Source organism: Vombatus ursinus, unplaced genomic scaffold, assembly GCF_900497805.2.
Source record: "Vombatus ursinus unplaced genomic scaffold, bare-nosed wombat genome assembly UNPS02014945.1, whole genome shotgun sequence".
NCBI lineage: Eukaryota > Metazoa > Chordata > Mammalia > Diprotodontia > Vombatidae > Vombatus > Vombatus ursinus.
The window spans coordinates 26,121,213-26,133,130 of NW_020954723.1; the positions used below are offsets into that span (position 1 = coordinate 26,121,213).

Genomic DNA, 11,918 nt, shown 5'->3' on the forward strand with positions numbered 1-11,918 from the left:
CCAAACCAATATCCCCCACCCAAAGAAAAACCATTTCTCTCTTTGTTTCACCTCAACGAGAATACTGTTTGAATGAGCCCTGAAAAGTCAAGAACACTTATCTTCTTTTTGATTTTTTTCTTTATTATTTATTATTCTTATCCTATTTATCTTGTACTAAGAAGTGCGCTGGTAGATATTTAAAAACTGGATCTCCAAGGTGGACAAAAATGTACTCATGATGTGCTTTTAAGTTTAAATGGCTTTATTAACATTTTCTCCATCACTTAATGAAATCTAATCAATCAACAAAGCAACTATGCAGCCCTGAAGTGCAGTGTTTGCCAATTTCTGAGGTGTAAATGCTCACCTTGAAAATTTAACAATGAGCTCGTGGTATGAGCTGGCTCCAGCACCCCCTGCTGATCCTCCTCTTCCTTACCAATGTCTTATCGAAGAAATCTTTACTACATACAAGACGCTGCTCCTGATCACCCTGTCTGCCAGACAGTCTACTTCCTCTCATGACCTTTTCCCCCTTTACAATCTCCATCTTAAATTTTTAGTATGAACCTGTCACAAACCTGATAATTTCTGAAGTTAGTCAAATAAAAGAAATACTACCTTTCTGTTCTTAACAAAAGCACATTAAGTCCTGAAGTAAATGACTGGGGACAAGGGAAAGTTGCAGTCACCTGTGGTCAAGTTATAAACTACGACATAGGGAAAGGTGGATGTTGCTATATGACACTCATGGGATGAAAATAATTGAGAACTAAAAGTGCCAATGATTTTAGACCAAATACTGTATTGCTAGAGTGACTGTTTCAGAGGCAAAAATTGAGAACAGAAGTTAAAGGTAAGAAATGACTCATTTCTGGTGACTTCAAGATTAGAAGGAATGATTCTCCCTATATTATAGTAATGATATCACCTCAAAAAGGGAGGGGACATTTGAGGAATGATTAAGGCCTACTGGCAAGTGTGTTTATGATTATGTCAGGATTCCCAGAGCCCAAGGTTTTAGTCATTTTCCTTCTGAAAGATGACAATTCACTTTTGCTGTCTCCTTCCCCTGACTCCCTTTCTCCCTGTTGCAGGGAGCGACAGAGTAGAAGATAGGGGACAAGATCCCAATGCCCTCATGCTGTGAGAAGCAGAAATCATATGAAAACTACATTGTAACTGATGATTTTAGATGAAGTTTTATTTATTTGATTCTGTCCCCTCATCACCAAAAACTTGCTCCATCCTACCCTATCATTCCCTATTTTCAATCCTTATCCACTGGCTCCCTCCCTGCTGCTTAGAAACACACCCCATTGCAATCCTTTAAAAACAAACAAAAAAACCCCACAACGTTCACTTGGTGCTCTTCCCCTCTAGCTATTTGTATTCATCTTCACTTCACAGACTCCTAGAAAAAGCCACATACCCACATTGCTTCCACTTTTTCAACTCCCACTCCTCAATCCCCTTGTAAACTGACTTTAGCACTTGACTAAAATCCTCTCCTGTTCTCGGCAGCATCTGACACTACTGGTCACCCTTTCCCCACCCCACCCCAAATCCACCCCAAATATTCTGTTCTCCTTGGGTTTTCTTAATTACTCTTTCCGAGTTCTCCTCTTAACTATCAAAATAAGAACCTTCTGTCTTCTACTGGATTAACATCCACGTCCCAACCCTTATATGTAGATATACCCCACAGCTCTGTCTTCAGCACACATGTGAGCTCTTCAATGGTCTCCCTCTCCCATCTCTTTATAATAATTTCATTAGCTTCTATCTCTGCACTATTATCCATATGCAGATAATTCCCATATTTACACATCCCTCCCTCATTTCTCTTGAGCACCTGTGCCACATCACTAATTGCAGTTACCTTCACCCAGATGTCCATTAGGCACCTCTAACTTAAAACATCTAAAACAGAACTCAAAATCTTTTTCTGTACTCCCCACCCTTCCAATTCCTTATTTCTGACAATAGCACTACTGTACTTCCAATAAGTCACCCAGGTTCTCAACTTTGGACCCATCCTTGACTCCTTACTCTTCTTCATCCTACACGTCAGTAGCAAAGTTTTGTCAATTGTATCTCCAACACATCTCTAGCATCTGTCCCTCTTTACCATGTGTGCTCAGGACAGGGCTCGGACTGTCCTGGTTCAAGCCTTCAACATTTCTCCCTTGGGCAAAGCAATAACCTAAGCTGTCTCTCTGCCTCAAGTCTCTCCTCTTTCCAAACCATTCTCTATTTCTTTACAAACTGATCACCCTAAAATACAGGGCTGACATTGTCACTACCCTAATCAAGAGGTTTCATTGCTTCCCTATTGCCTCTAACATAAAATACAAACTCCTCTGTTTGGCATTTAAAGGCCTTCAAAATTTGGCTCCAATCTATAGTGGAGTGGAAAAAGTACTGCTTCTGGAGTAAGAGGACCTGATTTTAAACCCTACCTCTCAAGCTTCACCTCCAGGGCCTTAGTTTCTTCAACTGTGAAGGGGAAGAGTTAGATCAGGAGGCCTCTGAGGAGCGTTGCAATTCTAGGTCCATGAGCCTATCTTCCAAACTGATTTTACATCCTTCCTCCTTCACACACTCTAGCCTCCAACTACAAGGTTCCCTATCACAACCTTCCATCTGCCATCTCCTTGACTTTGAATGGGCTTACACACCATGACTAGAATGTTCTCTCGTCTCATGGCCACTCCCTGGAATCCCTAGTTCCCTTAAAGATTCAGCTCAAGTGCCACTCCCTAAAAAAGTCCTTTTACAGGATCATAGATTTAGAAGTGGAAGTGGCCTCAGAAGTCATCCAGTCCAACTTCCTCATTTTATAAGGATGAGGAAAGTGAGGCCCACAGCAGCGAAGCAACTTGCCCAAGGTCAGGAGTTAAGAGTAGCAAAGCTAGGATTTGAACTTATATACTCTGACGAGGAATTCATTGCCCTTCCACTACACCATGCTGCTCCTAACTGCTGGTTCTTTCCTAATTTCTCCAGTTGTTAGTGGCTCCCTTGCTCCCTCAAAAAAAGACTTTGCAACTAACTTGTAAGTATTATGTATTCACTCATTTGTGCTGCATGGCCTCCTTGAGAGGAGGGATTGTTTAATTTTTGCTTTTGTATCCACACAGTGCCTACTACATAGTGAACATTTAATAAATACGTGAATTTATGAACTCTCTGTACAGGATATAGTCTGATCAATCCTCAGAGTTGAGAGATGAGAATGCTAAGTCTTTATTTTAGAGTAGAATCATAAATAAAAATCTGACGTGTCAATGAAAAATTTTGCAGATTAAGAGCAATTGGTTTCTTCAACAGAGAATTCCAGAGGGCGTCGGAGATTTTCCTGTAGTGTTCTATTTCTATAATTTCAGGAAAGGATAAAATTTTTAAGCTGTTGAAATAACTGGTTAAAATATTATTAAATATTTACAAATTGTCAACAGTGCGTTAGGCTTGAGTTTTTAATCTTCTATAAAATTACCAAGATCTCTACAAATCCAACATTGTGATTCGTGGCTTGTACCTCATAAGGTTACCCAAAACTTGGCTTTTTATTTTTCCCTTGTCTTTGGCATTAATAAGATAGTCACTTAAAATTGTAGCAAAAAAAATTAATAGTAACAATTTTTTTAATCACCTTTGGCTACTAATGGGGTTTTTGGTTACAGTTCAATCGATTTAGAGCCACACCTTCATCATTTTCTCTCTCCAAAGTTATTATTTTGCAGCTTTCCAAGATTTCTCATGATTTCTTCTCTCCTTGATCCCTAAAATCATGTTTTTTTTAAAAGAAGGGACCCAATGACTAAAACAACATAAAGAGCAATACAACAAAATGAAACTGAATATGCTATATAATTATGATAATGAGGTAGGCCTGGTTTGAAAAAGAGAGAAGAAAACTCCCTTTCTTTTTGGAAGAGGCAGAGGACTGTGAGTATAAGACACGCATATATGGTCAGATTCAGATGATCTGTAGATTAGTTTTGTTAAACTGTCTTTGTTTTTAATTTCATTCTTATTCTTTGAAAATGCTGTAAGACAGGCAGCTAGGTGGCACAGTGGATAGAGCTCCACCCCTGGAGTCAGGAGGACCTGAGTTCAAATCCAGCCTCAGATACTTGACACTTAGCTGTGTGACCCTGGGCAAGTTACTTAACCCCAACTGATTCACAAAAATAAACAAATAATTAATTAATGAATTAAAAAAATGAACAGTAGAAAATCCTGTAAGGCAATGTAAAAACAAAAGACATCAATACATTTTTTCATCCAGGAAAAAAAATTACCTCACCCATTTGCTGACAAACTAGCTAATGAAGTTTGGGGAATTTACTGTTTCATATTCAGAAAAAATCCAACAGATGAACTTTATTTATAAAGAAGCAAATGGATTTTAGCGTAAAACAGTTTTAACAGCACTCTTTGTAAATTGACTTAAGAGACAAATACAGGATTATGCCTGGAAGAATTTCTTTTTTTTTTCTTTTTGATAAAATGACTGTCATCTATAATATATCAAGCTGCCTAAAATTTATTCCTAAAAGAACTTGAAAAATTTAAGTAGAATAAACTTTAATAACAAAAACAAGGGTTCAATTTTTAAATGCAGTATCTTTTCTGTCACTTTCCCTTTATTATCTCACTTTGATACAGTTCATGGGGACTAATCATAAACGTGAGAGAAAACAAAAACAAACATACCTGATTTCAGACTCACTTTGGAAAACTGACCACTGTTTTTTGTTTGGTTGTGCTTGCTCTTCATGACCCCATTTGGAGTTTTCTGGGCAAAGATATTGGAGTGGTTTGTCATTTCCTTCTCTAGCTCATTTTATAGATAAGGAACTGAGGCAAACAAGTTTAAGTGACTTGCCTAGGGTCACACAGCTAGTAAGCATCTGAGGCCCAATTTGAACTCATGAAGATGAGTCTTCAAGCCCAGTGCTCTATCAATAAAGTTGCCCAAAAAATCTCATTTGATTCTTATAATAACCCTGGGAGCTAAGTACTATCTATCACGATCCCCATTTTGTTGCTTAGTGGTTTTAATTGTGTCCAACTCTTTGTAACCTCTTTTTGGGAGCTTCTTGGCAAAGATACTGGAGTAGTTTGCCATTTCCTTCCCCAGCTCATTTTACAGATGAGGAAATTGAGGCCAACAGGGTTAAGTGACTTGTTCAGGGTCATACAGGTAGTAAGTGTCTGGATTTTAACTTAGGTGTTCCTGACTCCAGGCCCAGTGCTCTATCCACTTCACCACCTAGCAGCCCCTGGCTATTATACCCATGTAAAAACGAAATACCTGAAGACAACATATATAAAGATACCAGGTTGCACCAATTCAAAAACTTCCAACATGTATTCTTACTTTTTTCTTCTAAAGTCTAGTTTCAGCTATCCCTTGTTTTAGAAGATTAGGGTACAAGTGAATTGTCTGGGGATTGGTTTTTAGTATCTGAATATTTCTTTAATAAGGCCAGTTCTAATGTAACATAGCTAATCACTGTCAATAATTTACAGTTTAAGAAACAAATTCAGGGGCAGCTAGGTGGCACAGTGGATAGAGCACCGGCCCTGAAGTCAGGAGGACCTGAGTTCAAATCCGGCCTCAGACCAAACACTTGACACTTATTAGCTGTGTGACCCTGGGCAAGTAACTTAACCCAAACTGCCTAAGAAAAAAAAAAGAAAAAAAAAAAGAAACAAATTCAACCTAACAAACACCATGAAAAGAAAATATTACAAAATCCATCACAGATGTGTACACTAGATTAAAGGAAAAAAAAATTTTAAATTTGCAGAGATCACTTCAACCCTGGAAATCAAACCTTGTAAGTACCTCTGCCCCTGTGCCCCTTTTTCTGATTGGATCTGGACAGCTATCTGGACAGTTCTTCTGAGAACCTCCACTTAAAGAGAGTGCCCAGGCCTTTCCATTTCTCACCAGGCTGCAATCCAGACTCTACCATCACATCATTCACATGCAACACTCCCTCCCACCTTCCTCATATTTTGTATTCTCCCCATTAGAATATAAGCTCCTAGAGAGAAGAGGATATCTTTTGTTGTTGTTGTTGTTGTAATTGTATTCCCAGTGCTTAGCACAGTGTCCAGCATATAGTAAGTATTTAAAACTTCGTACTGACTAGGCTGACTGACTGAATGGACAGGAAGTAAGCTCAACAAACGAAGAAAAACCTCAAGCCCTTGTTTTCAAAGTTATTTTAATAGCTGGCACATAAGAGGATTTTAAATCAAGTATATACTTTATAATACTTGTTCAGAAAACAGAAAAACAAAACTTTAGTTATTTCACAACTTATAAAAAAACATGCTCTTTGACAATCAAATCATTAACCTTTCTAACTACTAGTCTCCAGCCCTTCCAGAGAGAACAAATGTTTACAAGCTGTATATGCATGCCACATAATATTGCTTTATGTGAGGTAGAGGGCAAACCATGACAATACAATCCTTCTTGTGTACTGTTCAAAAGAAAGATGGTCAGAGATTCTGAGTGACACAAAAGCAATGGAACAGATTCTCCACTTTGCTCTTTAGTCATGTCACACTGGCAGGTCTACATATCAATGAAAAGACTACCCAACAGTTTAACGCTAGCACAGACAGATGTTAGAAACTAAAGTGTCTACGGTGAATAACTTCAACCGCAGCATATAACATGGCAACAATAGCACTCATGTCCATTATCAAAGGGAGTACACATTATAATTAATAGTCAATTGAGGGCAGACCCTGAGAGAGAGAGAGAGAAAGAGAGAGAGAGACAGACAGACAGACAGACATGGAGATAAGGCTTGAAAACAGCTAATACAATCCACTCAAGCTTTTTATTTCTAAGGACAATTTTTTAAAAAATTTCCTTGCCAATGGATAAGAAAGGTACAAACTTTTTGGTTTTATACATGTTGGCCAGTTCGGTTTACATTATCTCTGGAACATCAGGGTTAGTATTAAGTTGTTTAAGGACACAAGGCAACCAATAAACTCTAAAGTTGGAAGTGGAACACACTTGACATCACATGTATATTCTTCAATTGAAAAAACTGATGTGGATATTTCTCCTCCCAATACAAAGAAAAAACAAATCACCTGGTGGCCAACCCTCTAAGGATGAGCCTCTCCAAACCTGGCCTTTGATGAAAGACATATTACTGAGCTCATATTCAAAGTATTTCCAACATGTTAAAAGCATGTACTCCCTTGGCAAAGCCTTTGAGAACTCAGGGTCACCTTCACACATTAACAAGACTTCAGAGCAGGACTACAGTGACATAACTATATATAGGTATAGTGGCTAGTACAGACATGTGACTACATCAATGTAGGAAACCTCTCAGTGTTTGGAGGCTTTATCAGTGCAGATCAGCAATACGACCATTAATTTATAATCCTGAAGAGATGTCAGGGACACTAGTAGATTAAGTGATTTGCCCATGGTCATAAAGCTCATATGTGTGAGAGGCAATACTTGAACCTAGTTCTTACCGATTTCAAGGTCAGACATCTTTTCACCACATCATGTCACCTTCTTTTATGTTCTTGCTTTTATAAAATTATAAGGAATACAGTACACCTTTATTATCTTCCAGTGGATACTAGAGTTAAGATATAAGAGAGTCCCTTGTTTACTCTTCCTTCCTTCCTAAGCATCCAGGAAATGAGTCAATGCTTGTTCCTAATACTCAAGATCAACTACCAGCAAAAGTGTTGAACACCAAAACATTTATAGATCTCTCCTACCCGTAAGTATAGGATCCACTAGATGATTTGCTCGTCCTTCCCTGAACTGAGCTTTGACAGCTGCTGGCTCTATGTCTTTAGACAGGCTACTGCCCAAGTCTGGGACATAGCTCCCTTCTCAGAATCTTCATTCCAGGCTCAGCTCAAGCATGACTTCCTGCTTTAGAGTCTGCAACGATTCCAGCTGCTAGTCCTTGTCTCAATTTACACTGTGTTCATGTTGTATCTATCCCCACAAAATAAACTGTTTCCAATTTCATCTTTGTATACTCCGCACCTAGCCTGGCCCTGGGCACATAACAAGTATCTAATAAATTTTTGCTGAACTGAAAGGAAACAAATGGCAACAAGTTTGGAGAGACAGGAAGGAAGCTTAGGCTAGTGCTTTAAAAGATGACGCCTTCCATTTCCATCATGGCATGAGAATGAAATAGAATAAAGAAGATGGATGGCTTTCCAGTTTGTCCTGGATCTGATCTTCACAGAAAATCTATTACTTTATTGGAGGTTTTAGTTCCTATAGTATCAGTCACATCAAGATATTTTTGACTGAGCATTTGCCTAGGTGCTGTGGGAGATACAAAAAAGCATAAAATGTAGTATCTGCCCTCCAAAAGTTTAGAAGTTTAGTTGGAGAGACAAGACATAATAACAGCCCCTAGGGGCAACAAGGTGGCGCAGTGAATAGATAGAGCACCGGCCCTGGAGTCAGGAGGACCCAAGTTCAAATGAGGCCTCAGACACTTGACACTAGCTGTGTGACCCTAGGCAGGTCATTTAACCCCAATTGCCTTACCAAAAAAAAAACCAAAAAAACCCCAGCACCTACCTCCCAGGATTACTGTGAGGACCGAAGGAGATCACATTTGTAAAGCACTGACACTTAATAAATACTTCTTTCCTCCCTCTCTCTGTAAGGGAAGGAGAGGACGTGCAATACATCACTCCCCATCTTCTGAGTTAATTCATTTATCTGTGGAACTCCCATCCTTGTCCCAGTCATCCTGCTTAGAGTCTGAGAGAACACACTTATCTAGAGCATTATATCAAGCTGTCACAGACCCCAGCCCATATTTACCTTTTGACCCCATCCAGCTGTCCATCCAGGTCATCTCATCATCTGCTCTTCCTTCTCCCATTTCCCACTCCCTACCCACCTCTTGTTCAGGGCAAAGTAAGTAAATCAATTATCAGTTAATTAATCAAAAATATTTATTAGGTGCCTATTATATGCCATGCACTGGGTATACAAATACAAAAAATGGATCAGTCCCTACTTGCAAGGAGCTTACATTCTAATGGGGCATATGAATACACAAATATAAAGTGAATAAATACAAATATTTACAAGGTGGTTGGGAGAGGGCCCTGGAAGGTTAGGGGGTGGGAGTGAGGGGCAAGAAAGGCTTAATGCAGAAGAGGGTGCTGAGTTGTACCTTAAATGAAGAAAGGGACTCTAGGAGGTAAAGGGGTGCATGCCAGACATAGCGGACAGTCAGAACAAAGGCAGAAGGAAGGAAAATGGTATGTCATATCTGAGGAATGGAGAGAAGGTAAATTTGGCTGGATCACAGAGGATGGAAGGGAAAGTAATGTCAAATGAATGTGGAAAGCTAGCACCAGGTTAGAGAGTGCTTTAAAAAAACAGGAAAAAAAAAAGCTAAACAGAGGAGTTTTTATTTTATCCTAGAGCTGGGGTGGGGAACCTGTGGCCTTCTAGGTCCTTGGGTGCGGCCTTTTGACTGAGTCCAAGTTTTACAGAATAAATTCTTTTATTGAGGGGATTTGTTCTGTGAAGTTCGAATTCGATCAAAAGGCCAAATTAGAATTTATTGAGGGAAGTCATGGTCGATTCTGTATTTCAGGAAAATTACTTTGAAATAGTACTATTGTTTTTGGTAAAGTCCCCATGGATCAACTCATTACTCCCGTAATTTTCCTAATCAAAACTCCTTTCTCTGGTCAACACTCCTCTAAAAGGTGTTGTGTCTTTGTATTAGGATACAAGCTTTCTCAGAGTATGAAGCATGGACTGTTTCACTTTTTATTTTTTATTCCCAGTGCTTAGCCTGACATGTGGCATAAGAGTGCTTAATAAATGCTTTTTTCATTTATTCAGCCTTCACCTCCAACCAGCTCCCAAGGCCATCATGCTAAAGCCATGGCAGTGATGGAAGCTATTACATGAAAAAGTAAAACATTTTCTCAAAGCTGCAAACACCTACTCTGATCATAGGGACTGTGCTGTGGTGTCATTTAAGTAAAGGGAGACAGTGTTTTACAAGTGAGAAAAATCTTAAAACTGAAGTCACCATCATAGTGATAACAGAAGCTAGAGCAGCAGAAGTCACAAAATCCACACACTCCCTATGGCTAGAGCCTCAATTCTGATACTCCTTGGTGAGAGAATACATAACCAAAAGAAGGAAGTCACAAAAATGGGACACAATGATTACAACAACAGGTCTGTGGAAATAATTCCACTTGCTCAAGGCTAGCTATGATTTTGTGCTGCTGGAGTATCATGAGTTTTAAGAAAGGGTAGTAACAGGCAGTTGGCTTCCTCCACCCCCTGCTTCTCTTAGCTCCCCCAGGGCACGTGCAAACCTGCATGAGATCAATCTACCGACTGATGAAAAACAGCTGAAAGAATTATGGGTAAAATTTTCACTCTACCTGGCTACGGACTGTATTGCTCATATGGCTGTCTTCTGTCATCTGTGCATTCTGGAAGTAGGGTAAGGGTGCAGATAGCTCCGTCATTGGAGCAGCCTTATGGACACACTTCTCTTCCACAGAAACTCAAAACCTCTTGCAATGCTGAAAAAAGGGAAAAAAAGAGAATATACTAATATGTTAAGGTTACATTTGTCTTAAAAAAAACTTGTATAAGTTATATGTTATAAAAGCAATCTTTTTAAAAAATTTTTTATTTTTAATATACTCTTCAATATAACCAAACTATTTAGTTGACCTGAAGAGTTTACCTTCGAATTACATCAGGATCTCCAGTTCTCAAGATGGATTCCATCAATTCAATTAGAGTTGAACAATTCTCCCTGGTAATCAAAACCCATGCTAATCAAATACTCATAAGATTAGGCAATAAGCCAGAAAGTTATTCTATTAACATAAAACGAAAAACACATTTTCAGTAGAAGGTACCCTCTTCCTGATGAGAGAGTCTATTCAGGAAACAACTTATAAGATCAGAAGGCTAACGAATACTGAATTAGTGTAAAGGACGTTGAATAATATTTAGAGAAATGTTCTTTAAGCTACAGTAGACTAATTAATGAACTATCCCCATTATCTATTTAAAGAACCAGAAACAGTAATGTAGAATCAAAGTATATTCTCTCCTTGAGTCAATGCTGTAAATTCTTACTCTTGATCTACTCTTTTCTCTGGATTCCATGCTAGGTCTTCCTTTTTTCTTTTTCTTTTTTGTGAGGCAATCAGGGTTAAGAGACTTGCCCAAGGTCACACAGCTAGTACATGTCAAGTGTTTGGTCTGAGGCCAGATTTGAACTCAGGTCCTACTGACTTCAGGGCCAGTGCTCTATCCACTGCGCCACCTAGCTGCCTCTAGGTCTTCCTTTTTAAAATAATCTTTGTGCAGTGAATAGATCACTGGCCCTGGAGTCAGAAGGACCTGAGCTCAAATCTGGTCACAGACAATAACACTAGCTGTGTGTCTCTAGGCAAGTCATTTAACCCCAATTGCCTCGAAAAAAAAAAAAACAAAATAAAATAATCTTTAAATTCTTCAAAGTTCATTTACATTTATTATCTCATCTGATATTTACAACAATGAGCTAAGGCAGATATTATTATCCCCACGTGACAGGTGAGGAAAAAGAAATGCAGAAGTTAAGTATGCATAACCTCATACTGTTAGTGAGGGAAAGGTCCAAGTAAGTCTTCTCCTGCTGCCCCAGATTCTTTCCTCTATCTTCTCATTTAAAGGAATACAATTATCTCTTTCATCCATCAAGGTTTCAATATTTTACCTATAATTCTTTCTTAAATGGGAATTTTGGGGGAGTTTTGTGGAAGCCGAAAACAACACAGAGCCTATGACCAAATACTTAAAACCCAAATTGTGAGGGACTGTCTGATGTTGGCAGCTGCCAGTTGGGTGCTGTGGC

At 38.9% G+C, this 11,918-nt stretch overlaps 1 protein-coding gene across 3 annotated transcripts in view; it reads right to left on the minus strand.

The window, feature by feature from the left end:
* The window catches only part of PSEN1 (presenilin 1), an 87,980-nt gene that overhangs the window by 66,437 nt on the left and 9,625 nt on the right, over positions 1-11,918 (minus strand). For all 3 annotated transcript variants that reach the window (XR_003567549.1, XM_027844767.1, XM_027844765.1), the window contains exon 2: positions 10,444-10,587. Coding sequence is in view for 2 of the 3 variants with exons in the window: in XM_027844767.1 (XP_027700568.1) it covers positions 10,444-10,530 (87 nt within the window). In the remaining variant the exon portion in view is untranslated. The remainder of the gene's footprint in view (positions 1-10,443; positions 10,588-11,918) is intronic.